This window comes from Ursus maritimus, unplaced genomic scaffold, assembly GCF_017311325.1.
Source record: "Ursus maritimus isolate PB19 unplaced genomic scaffold, ASM1731132v1 scaffold_15, whole genome shotgun sequence".
NCBI lineage: Eukaryota > Metazoa > Chordata > Mammalia > Carnivora > Ursidae > Ursus > Ursus maritimus.
In genome coordinates, this window is record NW_024423897.1 from 1,708,849 (window position 1) to 1,733,999 (window position 25,151).

Sequence of the window (25,151 nt, forward strand, 5' to 3'; positions counted from 1 at the left end):
CTAAATAATACTGGGGCAATCGAATCTTTACCTTACGTCATATACGAAACTCCGCTCCAGATGGATTAAAGACCCGAATATGAGAAACAAAACTCCCAAGTTTTTAGCAGACCATGTAGGAGGGTATGTTTATGACCCTGGGATAAGGAGACATTCTTAAATAAACACAAAAAGTACCAAATATAAAGGAAAGACTGAAAAGTTAAGCCTCAGGAAAACTCAAAAATTGAATTTAATTTGATAGCTCACCAATGATAGCATAAGAGAAGTGAAAAGTTCACAGACTGGGAGGAAATATTTTCAATGCATGGATATAGCAAAGAACACCTACCCAGAAAATATTATGAAAAGCCATTTAAAAACTAGTAAGAAGAAATAACCCAATGGAAAGACATACAAAAATCATGAATATACAATTTACAGAGAAGGGAAAACAAATGGCCCCCATACATAAGTAAAGATACTCAAACTGGCCAGTGATGTGGGCACTCAGCATAGGGTTCACAAATAGTTTTTTGGTAGCATTCCTTATCCTCAGAGTTCCTATGAATGTTGAACCAGTTTCTGTTCTTTACCATACCTTGTGCCAAATGTTTGGCACAAAAAGATTAAAAAAAAAAAAAAAAGTCCCTCCCTCACAGAGCTTATTGGCAAGAAGATAGGTATGTAAACAAATAATTGTAAGAAATGCTTATAATTCAATATAAAAATAGCAACGGTATAATGTGGGCTATGTGACTCGGGCTATGAGGGCTTGGAGGAGGGACTGCCTAACTTGCCTGCAGAATGGGTAGCAAGAGACAGAGCAGAGGCAGAGTGTATCAGTTATCTGTTGCTACAGTAAAGTTGCCCCAGAACTAGACACCCTCAGGAATATACAACAAGGAACACTTGTTTGTTCCCCAGTCTATGTTGGCTGGCAGTTGTGCTGATGGAAGCTGGGCTCAGCAGGGCTTACTCATGTGTCTGGTCAGCTATGGGCTGTCGGTGGCTTTGTGGATCTTAGCAGGGCTCTCTCACATGTCTGGGACCTCAGCTGGGACAAGTGGACCCACAAGGGAATGGAGGAGGGAGAGAGGGAGGGAGAGAGAGATAGAGGAAGGAAACTCAAGGCCTCTGAAGGTCAAGGCTTGGGACTGACACGCCTTCGCTTCCACTTCATCCTACTGGTCAAGTTACAAGCCCAGCCCAGATTCAGGGGAAAATAGATTTTCTCTCTTGATGGGAGGAACTGTAAAGTGACATTGCGAACAGGTGTAGATGTATAGGCAGGTGGAGAATTGGCGACATTCTTTATCAAAAATTCTGTCACGTGTTTTTCTTTGCCTTCCAAGTGTCCCGGTTTATTTTGGGAGAGCTCCCCCAACTCACTTCATTTGATCCTGGTCAGATTGTCAATCATTTATCTTCTCACACCGCCACAGTCCTGGTTCCAAGACCCAAGCTGGACCGAACAGAACCCTGTTCTGAATTTATATGTGGTCTCATGCTCCTCCACTGCCCCTATTGGGGTTACTGAGCTGGGAGAATGTGGATCAGGGGCTGTCTGTTGGGGTAGACTTTCTGCCACTCTGCAGAAGAGAAGCCAAGTTGAAAGATGCAAAAGAGACAGAGTTCAGATGACATCCTTTCAGGCCCTGGCTCAGCCAACCTGGGCTTCTGGGCTTCCAGTTATGGGAGCCAATAAAGCCACCAGCATACACTTTTTTTTTTTTTTTTTTTTAAGTCACAAAGCTCTTTCGAGTTAGATTTCTATTCCTGATTGACTTGGGGCAGGGTTCGCAGAGATGGTGATATCTGAGCTGAGTGTAACTAAATTTGAAAAAGTAGGAAAAGGAGGCAGAGGGAGGGAGTAGAAATGAGCTGAAGATATAAGAATGAAAAGTGAGTGTCCACATGTGTTCCTACCATTGTTTCAAATAAACAGCCTTCAGAAACAGCTTCTATGGAAGCTAAAATAGTATTTTCCAGCTTTGTTGATGAGGAGACAGTGCTTGGGAATTCGTGCTAGGCTTGCATCAACAAAGGTTGCAAAACCCTTGCGTTTTAATGTGGACTTTGAACCGTTCAGGGCATGGCAAAAAAACAATGCTTAAGTCAGCAAAGAAGGAGATACATTTCTGAGCACAGTAAAAGTTCAGGGAGCTGAAGGAAGATCTTGCTGAGTATATCACAAGATGAAGTTTTCCTCACTCTAGAACAGGGAATTTGGTGGGAATCATTTTTTTTATATTGACATTCTAGTGAAAACTTTAAGTTCCAGATTATATTAGCAGGTATTTATGATGATAAAATAAGTACACAATGGTATGAATTTGAAAAGAATGGAAAAGTTCATGCATACACTCCATGCTTTTTCTCAGCACTCTCCCTGATAGATTTTTTTTAGTGAAGTCTTCTTCTAGCATTTTCTTTCCTTTTCTGACCCATCAAACTTCGGTTCATCCTGCGCTTGAGTTTCCACTCTCTGTACATATGATGGAAACACGCGTCCCAGTGCTTAAGAACACAGGCTCTGGACGCAGACCCACCTGGTTTCTGAGTCTATCTCCACCCTGATTGGTTAGGAGACCCTAAACTGCTGGCTCCTGATCTTCTCTGCGCCTTAGCTGCTCTCTCTCTAAAGCCTCCATGGCGCTGTCGTGAAGATAACCTGAGATGAGGTATGGGCAGAGCTTATCAGGGTGCCAGCCACAGTGAGGCTCAATGCTTGAAGTTCAATGCTTGAGAGCTGTTGTTGCCGGGGTCCCAGCTTCATGGCCCTGTCTGTACTTCGTAAATCTCATGTGGGCACTTACCTCACAGCCTTCCACCGTGGTCTTAGTGTCCTGTCTTCTCTCTAGACCATGAACCCCTTTAAAATAAAATTGTAAAAAACACGATCTTACTCAAAGTTCTATCTCCAGTGTCTAGCACAATGCAGGGCATGCGGCGGATTTAGCACGCGCTTGCTGATCACGTGGTTAGATTGTGATGTGATTATTTTATGATCTGCGGTCTTCAATTAAAGTTAGGGCTCAGGGCAACCCTCTCCAGTCCCCTCCCTCTTGGGGAGCTTTGTACTATTGCTCAATAAACTTTCCTTTACTATCATTTGATAAAAAAAATAAAATAAGGTTAGAGTTCATAAACATTTTTCTCGGATTGCATTATAATCTTCATTGTTCATTCATTCCTGCTTTTATTCAATCGATGCTTATTGAACACCAATTATATATTAGTAATTGTTCCAGGGGCTGGAGATTCTACATTGAAGGGAATAAATTTTTAACCCCTGCCCTCAGGCAACTGACATTCTAGAAGGAGGAGACAGACAATAAAACACAGTGAATGAGGACAGTGTAGGAGTGGTGGGAAGTGCTATGGACAGATAAAGCAGGGGGAGGTGGCAGGGAGTGTCCTCAGGGCGGACCTCTGGAGAAAGGGTCCTTAGTTATTTGAATGACTGTGGAACATTCTGTTGAGCAGATAAATCGTCATCCACTGAAGCTGTGAAGTCAACTGGCTGTAGGTGTGTGAATCACATCTACAGAGTTCCTTTGCGGCAGTACCCTGAGTAAGTGCGTCTGCAGTCTAGCCCGGTTGACACAGAAAACTAAACATCACGCTCTTCTTCGCCTGATTTTACATCTCCACTTCCACTCTTGCCTCTCATAATCCATTCCCTGATCTTCTGGAAAAAGGGAATCAGATCCTGTCGTCTCCTATTTTAAAATCCTCAGAATCTCCCAATTTTGTTGATGATAAAATCTGTTTTACATTTTTTATTGACAATAAAACTGCTCACCATGGCCTATGGACCCTCATTCTCTGTCTTGTCCTATTTCTTCGGTTTGACCATATGCCCCTTTCCCCCTTGTTCATATTAATATCGCCAAACTTTCTGAACCCTGAACAGGCCAACGTATTCCTACCTCCCAGCATTTGCTAAAGTGGTTCTCACTGCCTGGAATGCTTTCAGGTCAATTGTCACCTCCTCAGAGAAGCCTTCCTTGACTGCCTATCTGAAGAGCCTCTCCCACTCCCATTGGAGCTCATCATTCTTTTACTTCTTTTTTGCATTGTCACTCTCTGAAATGACCTTGGTTATTTATTTGTTGACTTGTTTCATCTCTGTGTCTCCAGCTAGAACGTTCTACTAAGGGCAAGGATTCTATCTGCTGTGTTCTCCACTGTATTCTCAGCTCCTTGAACAGTGTCTGCCATAGTTCCCCACCCTGCCTGAATCATGCTACAGCACCGCTGTGGTGAGGACCCTGTGGCCTCCACCCCGACCACTGGACACTGCCATTTACATGAGAGTTATTCCTGCTCTGGGAACTGCTTGCTGCAGCCGCCACCGGACGGGATGCTCCGCCGGCTGGGCAGGAGCCTCGGACTGGCCGAGCTGAGGTCATGTACCAGCAGGACACGAAGCCTTTCCTGTGAAGGCCGATGCTCTCTGCCCACCCACCCCCCAACGTGTCATGTGGAATTGAATCCCTCCAGAAAGTTCCCTCGTGCCCTTCCTCGGTCAGTATGCTCCCACTCCAGACATAACACTATCCTGATATCTATTACCTGCTTTCTCAGATTTCTATCACTCGTTTCTAATTAGGTTTGTCTGTTCTGAAACCTCATCTAAATGGAATTGCCAGCATGTGCTTTCGTGTGTGCGTGTCTGGCTTCTTTCACTCAGCATGTTTTTGAGATTTATCCGTGTTGCTGGGTTTAGTTGTGGTTTGTTTCTTCTCATTGCGTAGAACTCTGTTTTGTAGGAATTTACCGTAATTTTTGGGTAATGGACACTTACAACATTTCTAGTTTAGAGTTATGAACAAAGTTGCTATGGACATTCACATACAAACTTCTTACAGATATGAGAGCAGATTTTTTCTTTTTTTTGCATTTAGTTCTCCATGGTTGGTGGATGTGCTTTGACCCATAAGCTCTGCCTCCAGAGCGATCTTTCCAAGACACTAAGCTCATGTTACTCTGCAACTGGAAGCCTGTTTTTGCGCTCCAGATAAAGTCCAACCTCCTTGGTCTGGCAGTCAAGGCTTTTTGATACTGATCTCGACCTCTGGTAAGTTTCACCTCCTGCCTTACACCTGCTGCAGGTACACCTACCAGTTCACTGTTTCCAGAATGCACCAGGCTGCTTTCTTCCTCCTGTTTTTGCACACATGTTGCCTAGAATGCCTTTCTCCCAGAGAGTCTTGATTCTTGGACAAACTGATCCACATTCTTCCAAGGCCGGCTCAAAAGACGCCTCCTCCAGGAAGCTGTCCTTCAATTTGCCAGGTGCTTTATTGTACTTTCCATTGGGTGCTTTGGTGTGAATCTTTGACATTGATCATGCTTTGGTATTAATATTGTGAAAGTACTTATTTCATCGCATGTATTTCTGTGATCACGGTCTGTCTTCTCATCGGTGAGCAGCTAGACGGCGGCGAAGGGGCTCAGAGCTGCGAACTCACCTCCCTAATGCCACACGGCTGTGGTGACTCTGGTTAGGTGCTGCTAACTCTTCGGCACATGGTGGACCTCATGCCAATCGCCATGCACCAGGTTGATGGAGACCAGGGGCTCGAGCTCCGCGGCCCTTGAGGGTCAGCTGGGTCGTGGTCATGAGAGCGGCAGTGAGCATGGAGATGAGCCAAGGGAACAGGGCACACCCACCAGGTGGGGCAGAGCCCGCCCAGCCCAGCAAATTGTTGCCCTGGGAATATGGGGTGTGTGGGGTCTCCTTTTCTGAGGAGCCCCATAATCTCTAGAATTTCCTAATTTTTGAATGTTAACAACTAAGTTATGATTTTAAATACCAGGTAAGATAATCAAAGACATATGTGGGCTGGATCAAGGCCCTTGTTCCCTCATTTCCTCCTTGCACACAAAGCTGTATTGTACTAAGTCTGCATTCTGATAAATCTAACCTTTAGAAAGTTAAAAATAAAAATGATAAATTACTGCTTGTGGCCCAAACACAGATTCACCTGGGAAAAGAGCCGAATCTCCCAGTTCTCCCTGATGTCCCATTTGCTTAGTGGGTCACTCGCCACGCTCTCTGATGCTGCTGTACTGGGTTAGGGCCCAGGAGGACACTGGGCACCGAGGCGAGCTAGACACGGTCTTGCCGGTGAGACGCTCAGGGTCCAGGGAGGCAGTGAGCACCACACAGGCACGGGCCAGGTGGTCTAAGCCACAGACACGGAGTCCAGAGGGAGAAACAGCTGGCCTGTTCTGGGTACGTGTCAGGAAAGAGCTCCTGGCAGAGGTGATGGCTGAACCAGGGCTCAAAGGACAAGTTAGAGAAAGTGAGGTGAAGAGGTTCGAAAGGAGAGTCTTTGCAGAGGGAATAGTAGGTGTCATAGGACAAAGGCCCAACCAGTTGGGTGTGGATGGGAGAGCTGTGGCTCGCGTGGGGAATGTGATGCATGGGGTCGTCCTGGGGGTAGATCTTAAAAGGCAGGGGTGAGTGAAGAAGGGGCAGGGGTAACCCTCTCCCACCCCAATGGGGGGGTGTGTAGCTAGGTGACATGCAGGAATTCTGCCTGGGACCAGGGTTGAGGCCAAAGCTGGAAGGAGTATCCTCATGAGGTTCCTTCACCGAAGACGTCAGGGAGAGTACAGGGTCAGGGCCAGAGGTCAGGGACCAGGAGCGGCCGGCAAAACAGAGAGGCCCGAGTAGCAGAGTGGACGAATGGGAAACCAACGGTATTTCCGCAGGCAGACTACAGACGGCAGTGAGACATCATGCTGTTTTGTCCAAGTCCTATGAGGGATCTTTTAAAGCAATGATTCAACCCTAGCGCCAGCGTAGAAGCACCTGGGAGCTTTCGAAAATTCTCATTTTTTTTTTTTTCGTATTCCCCAGACAAATTAAATCAGAATCTTAAAAGTTGGGACCTGCAATCTGGATTTTTAAAGCTTCCATATGCAGCCAGGGATGGAAACTGCTGCTGTAACAGGATGGACCAAACACCAAAGAAGCAGCAAAATCATCCTTCAATTGATTCAAAGTGGCCCGTCCGTTCTTGAGACACAGGGGGTTTGCCTCAGGATCTAAGTGGTCACTGCAGAGTTGACCTGCCGTCTGTCCTTTCGAAAGGCTGGACGGTTGTCAGCAGGTAGACAGGCCTTAGACTTTTGTTCCTCAAATATGCAGACGATAATCCTAAAAGCATTCCTGTTTGGGAGTGAAAGCCCAGTGTGTCTCACACACAAAGCATCTGAAAAACACATCATGAATTGGCCCTTTGTTTAAAAATAAAGCAACACTAAATATCACTTGGAAGCCAATTATGTCTTTAAATAGGTCCTGGAGGCTAAACACAATGTTGATTATTCTGAGAAAGCTGACTCACTCCATTATGAGTTTTAAGGAACTGGTTCATTAGTCAAATTAATCTTAACATAATAGGGCAGAAATGAGGGAGAAATAACACTTCACATTTCTTTTTGCTCTGGTTAAGTATTCACTGTTCCGTTTTTTTTAACTCTTCGGAGAAGAATTCCATATCCTGCTTGCTCTTTAGATCCAATCCATTCATCCATCCACCACATATTTACTGAGCACCTACTCTGCGCCGGCACTGGACAGACGCCAGTGAGGCTGAGTCCCTTCCTTTGTGGAGCTTACGTTCCCAAGGGGGAGATGGCTTTGAGCCAAGACATTTGGGATTTCGGGGACTGAAAAGTGGAATGAAGAAAGCTGGGGTGGTAATTCCGAAGGGGTGCTCAGGGAAGGCTTCTCTTCGGAGATGACGTTGGAGCAGAGACCCGAATGAAGGGAGGGAAGGAGCCGTGCAGAGATCAGGGGAAGAGTATGCCAGGCAGAGGTAAGGGCAAGTCAAATAGCCTTAGGACTAAACCGAAAGTACAGGCTGCAGAGAAGCCTTGGAGTTGATATGGGAATTTCCGAGAAGAATATTGATGAGACAGAGTTGGGGCTCCAGCCAGCACACACAGTGCCTTTGTGGTCACCCTTTCTGGCAAATGAGTTACAAAAAGCCACTCCTACCTGTGACCGAAGCCACTCCAGGTCATCTGGCTCCTAAGCAGAGCTCATGCTGGATTGTAGCTCCTCCTCATTCTCTTAGCTGGGGGCATATCTGTGCCACTGTCAATGTAATCAAATCCATCAACTTGCTGCCTTATGTTGAGCTTTCGAGGTCTTGATTTAGAAAGCCTCCCCAGATACTAAATCATAAAGATATTCTCCCATATTTAACTCTTTAGTTGTGTAGTTTTATGCTTCACCTTTAGATCTCGAATCCATCTAGAATCTACTTTTGTATATAGTGTGAGGTAGGGATTCAACTTTATTTTTCTCTGAAGAGTGAGCCAGTTTTTACTATACGATCTAGTAAACTGTGGATTGGGATATTTAGGGAGTGTAGGGATTTACTCCTCCCCAAGCCTGGAAATGATTTCCTCAGGCTGAAGGTGGAGGAAAGAAGAGGGAAAAAATTGAAAATCCAGATATTAATATGTTCCAGGGAGAGGGAACCTGTCTCCTGCTTCCCTGGTAGACTCTATAATGAATATAGGGAGATGGAATCTTAGCTTCGGAGAGATTGTCAGGTTCTTAAGGATGAGTGGTAAAAACAGCTCTTGCAGACCTGAAGAGTCCTGGAAGATAGGAATGAGGGATACGTAAATGCTGACATTTGCATTGGGGCATATAAATGTGTAAATAGTGGCCTCTTTGAAATAATGAAAGCTCAATGGGTCCTTCCTCTCAATGGGCCTTGGAACTTAGATGCAACCCCAAGAAAATGGGAAGGTAGGTAAAACTTTAATGAAGATAAGCTTTCAACCACCTCACTGGAATGGGAGCTCTACATAGAGATTTAATTCAATTGTGGAAGTTGCTCACATTCTGGGCTGGCTGAAATTCAAACATTTATCTAATTATTTCACTTTTGTTTTACCATATCAACTAATATGTCAGAACTAAACTTGCTGATCAATTGCAATCATAATTTGACTAAGAACACAAGAGTTTGGCAAAAATCAATGAAGCATCTTGTAAAAATCAGTTGCCTCTATGAAACTTATAAAAATATTATATAATTTATTATCATTTATAAATTTTGTTCTATACATTCTTTGTGTCAGTATATTTATAATGAACCTATTTCATATATATTTTATATATATATAAAATATATATGAACGCTTGAATCTGATCACTTCATCCCACTGCTTGGAATCTTTCAGTAGCTTCCTATCACACATGGAATGAAATCCAGCCTTCTCACTTGGCTCTCGAGTTCCCTATGCTCAAGCCCAGACATCTCTCCAGCTTCATCTCTCCCTACTCTTGCCCACTCCAGACACCCAGGTCTTGTTTCCTCAAATGTGCCAAGTTCTTTCTCATCTTAAGGCATGTGCACTAGCTGTTTTGTCCTTTCTGGAAAGTTCTCCTCTCCTGCTTTTCACCTAGCAGGACCCTTCATTCAGGTATCAGCTCATATGTTACTTCCACAAAGGACTCTTCACTAACCAACCCTCAATTAAGAAGGTGCATAAGTCAGGATAGGTTGTATAATGCTATGCTAACAAATGACCCCCAGATCTCAGTGGCTTACAGCAACAGCATGTCCATCAGGGATCAGCTCGATCGACAGTGGCTTCATTCGGGGACAGACTGATGGACAGCCTCTACCTGGGACATTGTGGACTCATGGCAGGGAAAAGAGAGATGGTAAACTGTGAGCTGGTTTTAAGGTATCTGCCTGACAAAAGTGCATATCACTTCCAGCTACATTCTATTGGCCAAAATAAGTCACATGGACACTTCTTGGTGCAACAGGGTGTGGATGTTTAATGCTCCTATATGGAAGGCACCATGAGTCCTATGGCCAAACCTGAAGTCAATGAGCTAGGGAAGTATAATATTTTCCCAAGGAAGGACAGCAAATATTTTGAATGATAATATAATCTACAAAAAAGGTCATCCCTAGCCTATATTATTTCCCCTTTTTTCTTTCATTCATGACAAGTTATAGTTGTAAATTTTAAATAAATCCACGCTTATTTAAAAACTGTGTGTGTGTGTGTGTGTGTGTGCATGCACACGCACGTATGTGACAGAGTCCTGACCCAGGGTAGGTTTTTGATAAATCATTATGGAATGAATGAACACATAAATGTAAAGAAACTGGAAAAAGCCAAGTCTTTTCAATCAGATAGGATCAGGCGTGAAGTCCAGACCTATCTCTCATTAGTATGTGATGTCAGAGAAATTGACAAATATTACTGAGCTTGTTTCTTCCTATTTAAAATAAGGACAATAAAACTTCCACCAGAGCTGGCCCATAGATGGCGCTAAAGACATCAGTTTCTTGCCTACTTTATTGCTTTAGTGGCTAGCATTCTTCTGATGTGTTTCATTTTAGCACACGGGAGCACCAACACAACCCTTACCGTATTGCAGCAAATACAGAGTAACATTTTTATGCTACTTTGATTCAGAAACCTCATTCATCTGACATTGGCTGTGCTTTGCCATAGTTTGACCCATGTGGATCTTAGAGATCTATGGCTCTGCCCCTATGTCTCATATTCTCTAGTTCACCTGCTAACTCTGGTTTTTTAAAAAGTGGCAAAGAAAATCTGGCAAAGAAAAATGCAGTTTAAAAACCTTCCAGGAATGATAGATGCCAATTTGAATAGTGTTCCTTGTGATGGCCAATCATTACAAAAGGCCTTGTGTGAATAAAGGTACATCACACTGGGAAGACCCTGAGCCCAGGCACGTCCAAAGAGATTTTATAGATACTTGAGGTCCCTTGCGTGGTTATTAAACAGAAAACTGAGTTAGATTTTTGTAAATATTTCCTGCCTCTAACTATATTTAAACTCGTTTCCCAAAAGGCTGTCTTGTTTAGGGTTTTCCCCCCTGAGTACAGCTGTGCCAGCTCTTTTTTTGTTGTTGTTGTTCCTTTACCGTTAATTAGGAGGGACTCCTTTGCAAGACTGCAGATAAAATTCCTTTTCTTAGAATTAAATCGACAGGGTGATGCCTAAAGGAATATAAGGCCTAATAAATGAATTTATAAGTAATAGATTTTTTTTAAACGGGACAAATGGTGAATAATATTTGCTACAATATCTGGTAGCCTCCGGTAGTGATATGGAGGGATCGATGAACGATTCTGCTCGTCTCTGCTAATCTCCCTTCACAAGGTGTCTCTGATGATTAAAGCTATAGAACCCATGACCTAACAACTGGTGTCCTGGGCACATCCTGGGATGATGATTAAGAGGCTGGCTGTGGTGACCAAGTGAGAGATGTTGAGACCAGATTAGAAGAGTAGTTGTAGGAGTTGAGAAAAGGGGGCAGATGTTTCCAAGAATCCCAGAAGAAGAATGGACAGGAGTGTATGACTTTGAACTGGACCAAAGGAGAAGACATCAGGTCATGCATAGGTTTCTGCTGTAGTGCCTGGGAGAGTTGAGGTATCTTCCTTCAAGACAGGAATCACAAGAAGAACAGCAAATTTTGAAGGAAGATGATGAAACTAACAACGCAACTGTAAGACATGGAGGAGATGTTGAGTAGACATTTGGCAACACAAGAGTTTCAGAGAGGTGGGTGGCTGAAGACTGCGGCTGCACAACTTATGGGCAGTATGGAGAGGAAACCTGCTTTCGAGGCCCCCAGATTCTGTCTGTAAGATTGCTGGGCATTGTCTCCGTCCTTCTCAAAGTTCCCCATGTCTTCCAGACTGCAACCACTGAGATATACGGGGGCTTCTGCTCTAACTTCTCTGCCTCACGAACTGAGACCTGTTGGATATGTTGAGACCCCCCCATAAGCCTCTGAGTAAGAACATACTGACCTTAAAAATGCTTTGGATTTCCAAAATAAGGGAAGGTGCTCTTTATATGCCTTCCAATCTTCCAACATCATCTGTCATTTCCCCCGTCTTCTCCCTGCCCCCCACCACGATCACTCCCTCCAAGTCTTTGCATATATTGTTCCCTCTGCCAAACATACTTTTCCCTCCTTTTTCATCTGGATAATTCCTACCTTTATTTTACAATGAGATTGGGTGTTGTCTTCTCTGGGAAGTCTCCTTGGTTCCAATCCAGCCTCCAAAAGCTGGGATGGGTGCTTCTACTCTTTGGAGAAGCAGTCAATCAGATAAATTCCATTGTCCAAAAACGTGGGGATTCAGTGCATGTTGGCTCCAAGGATTCCAGGTGGAGGTAGCAGGGGCAACTCTAGGGATCACTAGAAATATGTAAACACACTACATTATTCACTTACTCTAGTAAATGTGTTTGTTACAGGGAATGATGGCTTTAAATGAAATAAGTCATTGGGAAGACCTACTGGTACATAGAATATATAGGTTCTTCAGTTAATTAGGAAAATTCTGGCACGTCCTGTGTCTAATAGTCCCCCTTGCCGGCCAGGCAAGTAAAACTGGTGGCTCCAGTTGACTTAAATCCAAATAAAACATGAAATTTGGGTTTTTGTTTGTTTTTTGCTTTTTGTTTTGCTCATCTGATAGAGCTCTCTGGTTGTAAGTCACAGAAAGTCGCTATGGTTAACCTAAATGAAAGGAATTCCTCTGGAAAGGTAACACTGAACAGAGGGGAGGATGCAGGACAGGCGTGGGAGTGGATGGGGAGCAAAGCGCTCTCTGGGAGCAGGAGTCATATGGAATCTCACAGCAGAAACGGTCCAGGCAGGGCGGTACCAGTGGGATGAATGACCGCGAAACGTTTTCAGCTTCTCTGTCTTTCTTTCTTTTTTTTTTTTTTAAAGATTTAATTTATTTATTTGACAGAGATAGAGACAGCCAGCGAGAGAGAGAACACAAGCAGGGGGAGCGGGAGAGGAAGAAGCAGGCTCATAGCGGAGGAGCCTGATGTGGGGCTCGATCCCATAACGCCGGGATCACGCCCTGAGCCGAAGGCAGACGCCTAACCGCTGTGCCACCCAGGCGCCCCATCAGCTTCTCTGTCTTTCTGCTTAAAATTCAGATCTTAGGGAGGAAGACCATTGTCCATCCACTTAGCTACAGAGGGGCAGGCTACTGTATCACGCCGGCAGAGTGTAGTCAATAAAGAAGAGGAAATTCCCTCCTATAAATCTGGGATGCTTTTACCAGAGAACGGTAAACGGATGCTGAGCTGGCAAAACCCAACAAATGACATTCGACAAACAGCTTTTGCTAAGACGGAATGTAAAGCGAAGTAACATTTCCTGATCTCCACCTGCCTACCTGACATTTCCTAGCTGGGGTCTTATTTAATCTCAACAACCTTGGATGGCAAATAGTAGTATTTGCATTTTCAAGGGGGGAGAACAAGGAGGTCAGAAAGGTGAAAAAACCTTGACTAATTTCCCACAGCTAGATATTAGCAGAGCCAAGATTCAGAGCCGGGCCTGTCTGACTCATCACTCCTTCTACTAGAAGCCATGCTGTCCTCTCTCAGAGGTGAGGCAGCTGAAGCTGGGAGTGGGAACAGCAAGACTGGTTGGCGGTTATGCTGTGAGGAGGGGAAGTCACTTACCCAATGGCAGAGGTAGGCTGGGAGAAGGGCCTCAGCTCATGGATTCTGTTGTGAAGGATTCTCTGAGGCTGTCCACTCATTATGGTCTCATGGACCCAACACACAAATCAGCAGCTTTTGTTTCTCCACAGAGCGCTGGTTTACAGCCTCAAGAGCCAGCTGAGGCATTTTCTCTGCAAAGCGTCTCCCCTGGGCTTCATGTGTTCTCTAAATGCCCCTAGGAAGACTCTTTAAGGTGACTGAAATAGATTCTGTATTTACTCAGTATAAACAATTTTCTTGAATTAGCCTGTCTTTCATCCTAGCTTAGTTTATGATCTTGCTAGCAAGAGCATTAATATTTTTCAACAAAATTGAAACTCGTAACAAGTTTATGCTGTGTTGTGTGAAATCTCTCTATCGTTTAGCATAGAAATATAAACTCCGTGAGGTCAAGGATGTTTATTTTGTTCCCTGCTGCATTTCCAGCATCTGAAGGGTACTTGGCCAATAACAGGCACTCAATAAATATTTATGGAATGCATGACGGCGTTTGTAAGCACTCTAACTTTTCTCAGAGTTCACTCTGTTCACAGCCCAGAAGGCCATGCCGGACCAAACTGATTCCATATTTCTCTCAAGACTGAGGGGTTTAGGCGAGGGAAAGGGAAAATTCTGGAGTCGTAATAACAAGTGGGCCAGGACTAGAGCTGGTGCTCAGGGCAGCCCCGAGCTGTGGGTCAGTAGCAGTTTTGGGGTGTAAAAAAACAGAAGAAGATCAGTATAGTGTAACAAGCCTCCACTTCCAATCCCAATTTCTGTTGCCTGCTTACATTCCTTTGCTCTTTTAGATTTGAGATCTAAAATGTCAATACTTCTATTTCCAAACAAGGTGGAGTAACAGGGGCTGGATTGAGCCTCTCATCCGGGACAACTGATGAAGTGGGCAGAACACACAAAACAATGGTTTTCAAGATACCGGACATCAGGCAACAAAGGACAGTGATCCTGGAGAGATGGGAAACAAATGAGGTGAGCCTCACAACCACCTTAGCTTACTGACTCAAGAGCATTTCCAGGCCATGGCGCAGGGAAAGGGAGCACAGGTGGAATCTGGTGGACTCCTTGAGCTGAAGAGACAGAATGGCAAGTCTAGGGACACCAAGGCATCTAGAGGTTGCAGAATAGACCACTGGAGAGGGGAGACCTGCAGAAAAAGAGAGAGAGAGAAAGAGAACACCAGATACCTTCAGAGTTCTTTTGAGTATTCAGCAGAGAGCCAGTTGGTGCGTGATATGAGGAAATGGGGGTGTGCCGATGATAGGGAATAGTATCTGGAACTCATAGGGGCCACGAACAGTGCTTGTTGCCACCAGCCAGACTGGAAAATCCTCAAAATTTACGAGTCGTTTGGTAGAGTACACAAAGGAATCTTGCCTCAGTCCTGGACAATATTAGCCCCAGAATAAACTCTGCTTTGGTTCTACCTAGTGAGCCTTAAAAGCAAAGACCTGAAAGGATCAAACTGTTTTTGAGTATAAATGTGTTCTAGAGCGAGGCTCAAGAATCTTGGCAGGAATACGAAAAGATCTAGCTAGCACCCAACAGGATAAAATTCACAGGATGTGGCATCCAATCAGGAATCACCAAACATGAAAAGAATGAGAAAAATACAACCCACAATGAGAAGAAACAGCAATCAATTGAACAGACATAGAGGTTAGAGTCAGTGAAGAGGGACATGAAAACAGTTATATTTCATAGAGTCTGAAAGTGAAGTAGGGGCACAGATGTAAAAAAAAAAGATGCAAACTGAATTAATAGAGATGAAAACTACAAAATGTGAGATGAAAAATACACTGGATGAGATTAACAACAGACTAGACATTCAAGAAAAAAAACCAGTGAACTTAAAGATACAGCAATAGAAACTACCCAAGAGGAAATACTGAGGAAAAAGAGTGAATGAAACAGAAGAGCATCAGCGAGGTGTTCACCAGCCTCAAGCATCTAATATATATGTACTTGAAGAACCTGAAAAAGAGAAGAACGGGGGAAGACAAAAAACGAACAAAAAAAAATACTTGAATAGATAATTCTTTCAAACTACACAAAAACTGTAAACCCACAGAACTGAGAAACTCAACGAATCCCCAGCACACCAAGAAGTTGAAGAAAACTACACAAAGGTCCATCTCGATTAAATTGATCAAAACCAGCGATAGAGAAAAAAAAAATCTTGAAAGCACCCAGGGGTAAAAAGACGTGTTCGGTAGAGAGGGACCCAGTAACAGCAGATTTCTCACTGCAAACAGTACAAGTGAGAAGACAGTGGGCCAACCTCTTAGAGCACCAAGAGAAAAGCTCTGTCGATCTGGAATTCTAACCTGAACAAAAATCTCTCTCAAAAACAAAGGGAAAATAAAGATTTTTCAGAGATACAAAAGCTGAAAGAATCAATCACCAGCGGACCTGCACCACCAGACAAGTCAGAGGTCGTTCTGCAAGCAGAAAGATGGTACCAGATGATGGTAGGAATCTAGACAAAAGAATGAAGAGCATCAGAAATGGTACAGGGATGGGGCTCCTCGGTGGCTCAGTCCGTTAAGCATCTGCCTTAGGCTCCTATTATAGAAGTTATATCATGAAAATCTTACATGGGGTGTAAACTCTAAAGCAACCACGAAAACAACAAAGAATTATAGAACATAAGGCAATACCAGGAGATAAAATAAGACCTCTTCAGTTAAGCTTAAGGAAGGCAGAAAAAGAGGGAGAGGACATGGGAGCCAGGACTATATGCAATAACAGAGAGAGTATGATGTGTGCCGACGTACATCTCAACCACTACACAAAGTATTATTTGTTGATTTCAAGATTTTTAATCGTGTTGATTTTTGAATTGTATCGTAACTATAGGAAAAGAAAATACGACATGGGATTGGGAATTTCAGAGATGCTATATTTATGGTCGAAAACAAGCATTCCAGTTACTTAGTCAAGGTCAGCCAAGCTTGCTTCTTTTTTTTTTATTGACATTATAAGCCATCATTTTTGGTATAAAATCAGCTTTAATAATCCCAAAGCCTCCCAAATGTATCTTTGTTATACATGACAGTTCAGTTGTTTTATTTATTCTTTTATGAGATTAAGATAGCCCTGTGATAACGTGCCTTTTGTATTGATTTACAAACTCTAAATAAAAATTTGTTGAAAAGCATCATTTTAACTTCCTACTTCCTGCAGTGCATAAATCACGGGCGGTGCTTAAAAGACATGCCAATTTGGGAAATAAAGGTGCTTTTGTGTTTGGGTTGACATTCCCAGCATGATCTAATGCGAATACCTGTTCCATTTATATTCGCGTTCTTGATGTTTGTGGGGGAGATTTTTATAGAGCAAAACGGAAGCCTTTGTTTCACCTTGGCTTCAAGAGAGAAAAAAAAAATGGAAAAAAAGCTGAAATCTCTAGCCAAATTGTAAGTTCCTCTGAAATTCACACTCTGCAAAGTGAAAAAAAACCATGGGATTTAACATACATTTTACTCTTTCCTGCTCCCTCGGCAATCATGTTCAAAAATGAGTGAACTAAGTCTGCTAGAACGAGATCTCTGGTGTTTGTCTTGGAATCATGAGAAATTGTTCAACTCTCATGGTTTCCTGGTGACAGGAAACAAAATCACCCCCTTGGGTATTCGCAGATTCCTTCCTCCTTCTCTAGCTGGGTTCCTGAGCCTTTTTTGTGCATTACGGGTAAGGAGATTGGATGTTCTGACGTTGAAAATGGCAGACATTTACCTGTGGGTGAGGAATATCTCTCCACCACCACAGAAGGGTTGTATGTTGATTTGATCACCTAGACCTGTCCGGGGAATGAGTTCAGAGAAAATGACAAAGGTCAGCCTGGACTAGTTTGGGAAGAATTTAGGGGATTTTTCAAGCAAAGAAAGAGAGTTGTTTTTTTTTTTTTTTTTCCCTGAAGCAGCCGCCTAGCTTGAGAGAAACGAGGATGGGAAGGAGTAAATTATGAATGTCATTTGTTTCCAACAAGCTTTTGGGTAAGAGTTAAATTTCATATCAAGTATTTTTTGGCCATTGGACTGGTATTTCATTAAATGTGATGCCATCTGGAACCTGACCAGTCACCACTGGGCTTTCTATATGGACGAGACTCCGGGGGCCTGGGTATTCTGGGTGTAGTTGTCATCCTTGTTTTAAGTTAAAGAGCAGTGGGCATTGCCAAGGTTATCGGCTCTGGGAGGATTTGGACATTGAGGGCACTTCTCAGTGGGCCTTATCCTGACCTCCAGTGTCTGTTACCTCGATCTCGGTAGTGTGTTCTTTTGGGGGTTTCTTCCCATATGGAAAATGCCAGGGAAGTCCTCCTTCCTCTAGTCCAATCCCATCTGCCCTTTATCCTGGAAAAAAGACCTCACTTTTTCCTGTTTTCCAGGGTTAATGCTGAATTTCTCCTAGTTGTGTATTTCCAGGTGGAATGCACTGGAAACATTTCAGGATGGGGTGGGTAGAATGTGGGGAGTTAAATGTTCAAGCTCATGTGACCATCTTGAATCAGAAGCATACCTTTAATTTGTACTTATTAGTAAAAGGGAAAGAAAGATGAAGTCAAGAAGCTTGGGGGAATGACTGCTTTAAGGAAAATGATCTGTAAGTATTATGTTAAGCGTGGCTGACGGTTCTACAAGAACCTGGTTCTTTGGGCACGTGTGTGGCAAAGTTGCGTCTGTGATTTTGACTCATGACTCATGGTGTTGCTGGGTGTGAGAGCAAGGCTAAGGGTGGGAGCAGAGAGCTGGGGGCGGAGGCACAGGATGGTCTGTGTCAGGAATACAGGCCTTTCCTTTAAAACCAAGGTGCAGGTTGTACCGGCTAATTGAATGGAATTATTACTTAGGTTCTGGGTTTTTACAGAGGAAATTGTAGCTTCCAGTGTGGTGCCAGGTTCTCAAGGAGCTAAGGCTATTGGTTTTCTAATGAGTCCTCAGGGATTTCTGCCCATGGGGGGCTGAGTACCTAGGCTCAGTGCCAAGCCCTCTGCAAACATCATCTCATTTAATACTTAGAACACTTCTGCGATGCCACCACCGTTTTACAGAGGAAGAAACCAAGCTCCGGGAAGAGAGAGAGCCCACAGAGGCAGCAGCGGCAGGGAAAGGGCGGGAAGCCGGGCACCCTGACTCGGATGCCCCTTGCACAGGAAGGTACAGCGATGGTGCCTGTAATTGTACCAATTCGTTCCAAGTCTGACCTGTGAGGCATTGTCCTGGGCAGCTGGGAAGAAGCTGGGGAGATCCTTCTCTACGAGGCCCTCTTGCTCCATTTCGCCCTGCGCTCTATTTTAGACCTGTGGGTAATTGCTTATTTAGTTTTTGGCTCCGACACTAGAGCCGGAGCTCCCGGTAGGCAGTGACGCGTCAGTGAAAAGAACACGCAGGCGGGAGTCAGGTAAGCCAGCACCTTCATTAGCTCTGCAACTCTGAACACCTTTCTGAACCTCATTTTCCACTTGGGCAAAGTGGAGATGCCCAGGCCTATGAGAAGGGATTGTTTGAAGGGGTGAACAACGGCAGGTGTGTGCCCGGGACACGGAGGCCGCACAGCAAATGCCAGTTCTGCCTGGTCTTGGGAGGGTAAATCTTGCATCTTGCTTACCCTATCGCCCTTGCTCTTGGCACATACGTAATGAGTGCTCGGGGAAAATAGACCGAGTCAATGAATGCAGTGCCAGCAAAAGGAATTTTTCATTCTTGTCAATTTCTAGCAGAATGAGTCCCAAGTGAGGAATACTGCGCATCCCCGTTCCCAGGTTCTGGCAGTCATGGTCGGGGAAGTGCGGGTCCGGGCGCGGGTCCCGGGTGAATCCGGGAGCCAGTGCCGGTGAGGTTTGTACCTGCGAGGGTGCAGCGGGGCCTTGGGGAGCCGCCGCCGCCGGCAGAGGGCGCCCCGGGCCTGCCGAGTTGGTGGCGCTGGGGTTGGGCGCTCTCAGGGCGCGAGGCGCAGGCTGCAGTCCGGCGTTGACCGCAGCCCGTGACGCGCCCGCTGCCCGGGCCGAGCTGGAAGTGAGCGCGCTCCGGACGCAGCGGAGCGCACCTGCCAGGCGCGCCGCAGCGCCGAGACCTCTCCGAGAGCGGTGAGTACGGGCGCCGGCGGCGCACGCCTCAGCCTAGTTGGGGGACACTTGGAGACAGCGCAGGTCGGACGCAGGCCGTTCCAGGGCTTGGTGTGCGTGGGAGAATGGGCAGGGTTCCTGCTTGCTTCGGTCTTTGGGAAGAGCTTGGGGTCGACCCCAGTGAAAGTCTGTCGGCCGAGCTTCGCTTTCAGGCGACTCGGGCTTACTTGAGGTTCTAATGTCAGGTAAGCCCTGTCTCGTGCTGTCCAGGGATCCGAGGGTCCCGGGGTTAGCCGGTAACTCAGGGCGGGCGAGGGCTCACCTGGGCGTCCCCTGCCCCCCGTTTCGCCCGCGGCACCATCCAGGGAACCACGTGCGGCTGTCGCCCGCAACTCTGCCTGTCAAGCGAAGCCCGCCCCCAGGGCAGGGGAGGGGACGCGGGGGCGGGGTGGGCTGTGCCCCGCGGGAACCCGGCTGTCCCGTGCGCCCTCCGGTGCCAGCTCGGCTCTCGCTGCCTGGCGTTCCCACGGGCTCCCAGGTGGTAGCGGACTGTGCGGTGGAGAGGCGCAGAGCCCTGCCCCGAGGGGCCAGAGGCCACCCGAGGGGCGCCCGGGCGCTCGGTTCTGGGAAAAAGCAGCGAAAGAGAGAAGCTCTCCAAGTGACTAGTTCGGGAGGTGCCCTCTCTCAAGAAGGCGCCGAGCGCCCCGGAGCCCTTTTCCCGTGTGTCTTCGGCTTTGAACAATCTTTAGCCATTGGAGGCAGTAGGGCAGCGCCGGCCCCAGGGACCCTGGCCTGGGATTATTTCCCAAACCTGCCCTGCGATTTTTGCGCATCAGGAGCCAGACCCCGGCTGTGCGCGCTGGGCAGGACTGAGGCGCGCCTCCTGGGCGTGGGGAGCTGCGGCGCCTAGCGAAGCCCGCTTTCCGAGCTCCAGGGGCTTTGAGAGAGACCACCTCAAGGCAAGGTAGGTAGCTGGGACAAGTGGGTTTGATATGGATAAAGCTGCGATCTGCTCAGGTCCTGGCGAACAACGTTTGCTTTCTTTTCGCTTTTTTAGGGCATTTGGAGAGCTGCTGTGGAGCCAGGGGCTTGGAGGAGTGAGGCATGTATTTTCAGCAGCACCTTCAAAAGGGGAGGGTACCGTCACGACCAGAGAGGCAACAGCCCCTGAATATGACTACGATTGCCTAGATCCGCAGAGGCCTGGGAGTCTCCAGATTGATAGCTTAGAATGCTAAAAAGCCAATGCCTTTCATGGAGAATCGAAGGGCCAGCTGGCCAACACAACAGTGACCTGGAGCAAGGGAGTCAGAAGACAGTCGTAGCAAGCAAGAGGGACCTCCCAAGGGGCTGCCTTGGGTTGCCAAGGGCAGGCTGCTGGCACGCAGTTGTCGCAGCCCTCTGATGGAATGCTGTTGAGGTCCTCCACCCAGGGGAGCCGGCGGGGCTGTGCCAGGGGCTGCCTGGTGAGTGACGACTCCTACAGGTCTGACTGACCCCTCATCCCTGCTTAGTAACCAGAGGGTGTCAGAGCCCCCTATGTGCTCTCCCTCTGCAAGATGAGGACTCTGAACACCTCCAGTATGGATGGGGCTGGGCTGGTGGTAGAGAGAGACTTCTCCTTCCGCATCCTCACAGCCTGTTTCCTGTCTCTGCTCATCCTGTCCACACTCCTGGGGAACACGCTGGTCTGTGCCGCTGTCATCAGGTTCCGACACCTGCGGTCCAAGGTGACCAACTTCTTTGTCATCTCCCTGGCCGTCTCGGATCTCTTGGTGGCCGTCTTGGTCATGCCCTGGAAAGCGGTGGCAGAGATCGCTGGCTTCTGGCCCTTCGGGTCCTTCTGTAACATCTGGGTGGCCTTTGACATCATGTGTTCCACCGCGTCCATCCTCAACCTCTGTGTAATCAGCGTGGACAGGTACTGGGCCATCTCTAGCCCCTTCCGGTACGAGAGGAAGATGACCCCCAAGGCAGCCTTCATTCTGATCAGCGTGGCATGGACCTTGTCCGTGCTCATCTCCTTCATCCCAGTGCAGCTCAGCTGGCATAAGGCGAAACCCACAGACTCCGCCGACGGGAATGCCACTTCCCTGGGTGAGACCACGGACAACTGTGATTCCAGCTTAAGCAGGACATATGCCATTTCATCCTCCCTGATAAGCTTTTATATCCCTGTGGCCATCATGATTGTCACCTACACCAGGATCTACCGGATCGCCCAGAAGCAAATACGGCGCATCTCGGCCTTGGAGAGGGCAGCCGTCCACGCCAAGAACTGCCAGCCCACTACAGGTAATGGAAACCCCGCGGAGTGTTCTCAGCCAGAAAGCTCCTTTAAGATGTCCTTCAAAAGAGAGACTAAAGTTCTGAAGACTCTGTCGGTGATTATGGGGGTCTTCGTGTGCTGCTGGCTTCCTTTCTTCGTCTTGAACTGCATGGTGCCCTTCTGTGGGTCTGGGGAGACCAAGCCCTTCTGCATCGATTCCATCACCTTTGACGTGTTTGTGTGGTTTGGGTGGGCTAATTCTTCCTTGAACCCCATCATTTATGCCTTTAATGCTGATTTTCGGAAGGCATTTTCCACTCTCTTAGGATGCTACAGACTTTGCCCTACAACGAATAATGCCATAGAGACGGTTAGCATCAATAACAACGGGGCTGTGGTGTTTTCCAGCCATCACGAGCCTCGAGGCTCCATTTCCAAGGACTGCAATCTGGTTTATCTGATCCCACACGCAGTGGGCTCCTCCGAGGACCTAAAGAAGGAGGAGGCAGGTGGAATGGCCAAACCCTTGGAGAAGCTGTCCCCGGCTCTATCTGTCATATTGGACTACGACACTGATGTCTCTCTGGAGAAGATCCAGCCCATCACACAAAACGGACAGCATCCAACCTGAACCCTGAGATGAATCCGGCCAGACAGGCTCATCCCAAAAGCTGGAGGAGATTTTCAGCGGCTTGCTGGTAGAAGCTAAGGTGTGGTGAGACGCAGATGTCAGGCAAGCCCTCCTCTGCTGCTTTTCCTTCAACACACAACTAACTATATTTTAAAATACATTCCAGTGTGTTTTCTGTGTTGCTCATAGTGAATCAAAGAGGGACACATGTGAAGTGAACGTTCACAGGGACGTGTCTTTGGCTCCAAAATTATTTTTAGAAACTGATTCTTATCTTAGGACTTAAAAAATAGGGCACAGAATCAACAATGAACAGCATCACTTGAAAAATAAATCCTTTCCAGGAAGGAGATGAGAAGGGTTGAGATTGCTGTGTACAAACAGGTGCTAACACTGGTCCAAGCAGAGTTTTCAGATTGTAAAGGTAGGTGCATGCCTTCATAAATTATTTCTAAAAAATAATTGAGCCTTACAGTAGGAGTGGGAATTTTTTTTCCAGACTTGAGAGATGCTTTGCTGGTATTGGTTTTATTTATTTATTGTATTATATGGATATTTTTAATTTATTAAATAAATCTATATTTATCAGACGTCATAGGAGAAACTAATGAGTTATCTGAGACCTTACAATCACATTTCTCCCATGTAACTAGCACTTTATTGGCCGATGACACACACAGACAAACTCTGAGATTCTAAATGCTCATGCATAACTTCTAGAAACACAGCGAAGACAGGAAATGAAGTTGTGGTGATTCCTTAACATTCACTGGCATAAATAAATATGAGGTGAGAATTGACAAATGCTGTGAATTTTTTTTTCTAGAAAGATTTTGAAAAACTTAAAAAGGCATAGCTACTACTGTGTTCAATTTTTTTTTTTAAATGACAGAGATTTTCCCAGGAGAAAGATTTGCAGTTCTATAAATATCTTAAATAAAAGCCAGCTTAAGAAGGACCCGACTTGAAATTTATGATCTTAGGTAGTAATAAAAAGTATGTGCCACTTTGTATTTATGTAAAATAATTGGCCTTCTGCGTCTTTTCTCATTTCGGTGTTAGATAGCTTTTCTGAACCAAACAAATGGCTGTCCTGGTTAGATACGTGTAGTGAAGACAGTAGGTTTCCTTGATTCTTGCATTACAACAGTCTCACCCGTGGACAGAGGTCAAATCTGCATCTCCATCTCACCAGGTCAAATCACACCACTCAGTGGGGTGACTTTTTGTAGTGCTTTAATCTGAATTCAGAATGGTTTTTTTTTTTTTTTTTTTTTAGTCTCAATGTTAATAGTATACTAACTAATGAATAGTGCCTCATTATCATCCTTGAGTTCGACACTTCTCTTGGTGGAAAAAACAGAGGAGACCCCTTCTCTTTGGGTGTGTTAAGTGCCCAAAGCCACCAGTATCTCTTTGACAAATGCTAGCTCCTTCTCTGTGCTTTGTAATCAAGTTCCTATCTCATCCTCTCAGCTGTATAAAGTATCAGATACTCATTCGTGTGGGGGCATTTCAAGAGAATTTTTCTGAAATGTTTAGAGAGTATTCTTGTTGCTAAACTATTTACACAGCATTTAGATGACATGGGTAACAAGAAGGAAATCTACTGAAAAATATCTCCTGCATCAGGTCCGTGTTATTTATGCATTGTGAATATTTCTTCATTTTATTGCCTGTATGCTTTCTTACATATAATAAAATTATTTTGTGAACTCAAATCAACCCTGAATGAGCTGTGTCGCATTTGTGAAGTGTGTTTTAAAAACGGGGCTATTTCAGACCTACGAAGAAGAAAACATGGGCATTTTCCAGGCTACCTTACTTTTGTTTTTCTTTTTAATGGAAATTTCTCTTGTTATGTATGCCACAGGTTGCCTTTGAATATTTAAACAAGAAATGTTTTTGATTTGGGCTATACACTCTTGTGGGGTTTTTTTGGTCTTAAAAAAATTTTTTAAAAAGAAACTCTCTTCGCTTGAGAGATTCTCTACTTCTCATTTCACATATTTGAAAGCTTTCTAAAAGCTCTGCTTTTTCTTTCGAAGAGCCCAGAGATATTAAGTAATAGGAAAATCACAGAAAAGACTGTGGTTTGCTGTGGGCTGTGTGGACCCTCAGCTTATGGCAACCACTGTATCTATGGGTAGTGTTTGTTTTAAGAGTAAAATGTAACAAGAATTTCTTTCTGGGGAAAATACACAGGTTGTGGTGTTGTGCTTAACAAAATATCTTGCAGAGAATATCCATCAATTCTGCTAAACCTGCTTAGTTAATGTGCTAACCCCCCCTTTTTTTTCATCCTGAAGAAGGAGAATGACTGAACAGCAGGGAATATAGAAATGAAGGGTTAAGTTTATAATGTGGAACATCACACAACAGATGGTGTCTTTTTAAATTCCATATTTGCCTTCCCCAGGCTTTGGCATATAATGAACATATCTAGAATGAACACCCATAAAGCATGATGCCTATTCTTTCTGCTTCCTGACTTTCTGGATAGCTTTCTTCTTTGCAGTTTAATTTTGTTCCTTCATTAGTAGTCCAGCAGCACCAGCTGTGATACTCAGGGTTGTCATTGTCCAACCAGCGGAACAAGGCACAAAAGCCTTCACTATTTATTT

General features: G+C 45.3%; 1 protein-coding gene across 1 annotated transcript; it reads left to right on the forward strand.

The window, feature by feature from the left end:
• The first annotated feature begins 20,751 nt into the window (after window positions 1-20,751).
• On the forward strand, window positions 20,752-24,517 carry DRD1 (dopamine receptor D1). Its single transcript, XM_008692359.2, has one exon. It carries the CDS (start codon window positions 21,187-21,189, stop codon window positions 22,525-22,527), a length of 1,341 nt encoding a protein of 446 aa, XP_008690581.1. The 5' UTR covers window positions 20,752-21,186; the 3' UTR covers window positions 22,528-24,517.
• The last annotated feature ends 634 nt before the right edge of the window (window positions 24,518-25,151 follow it).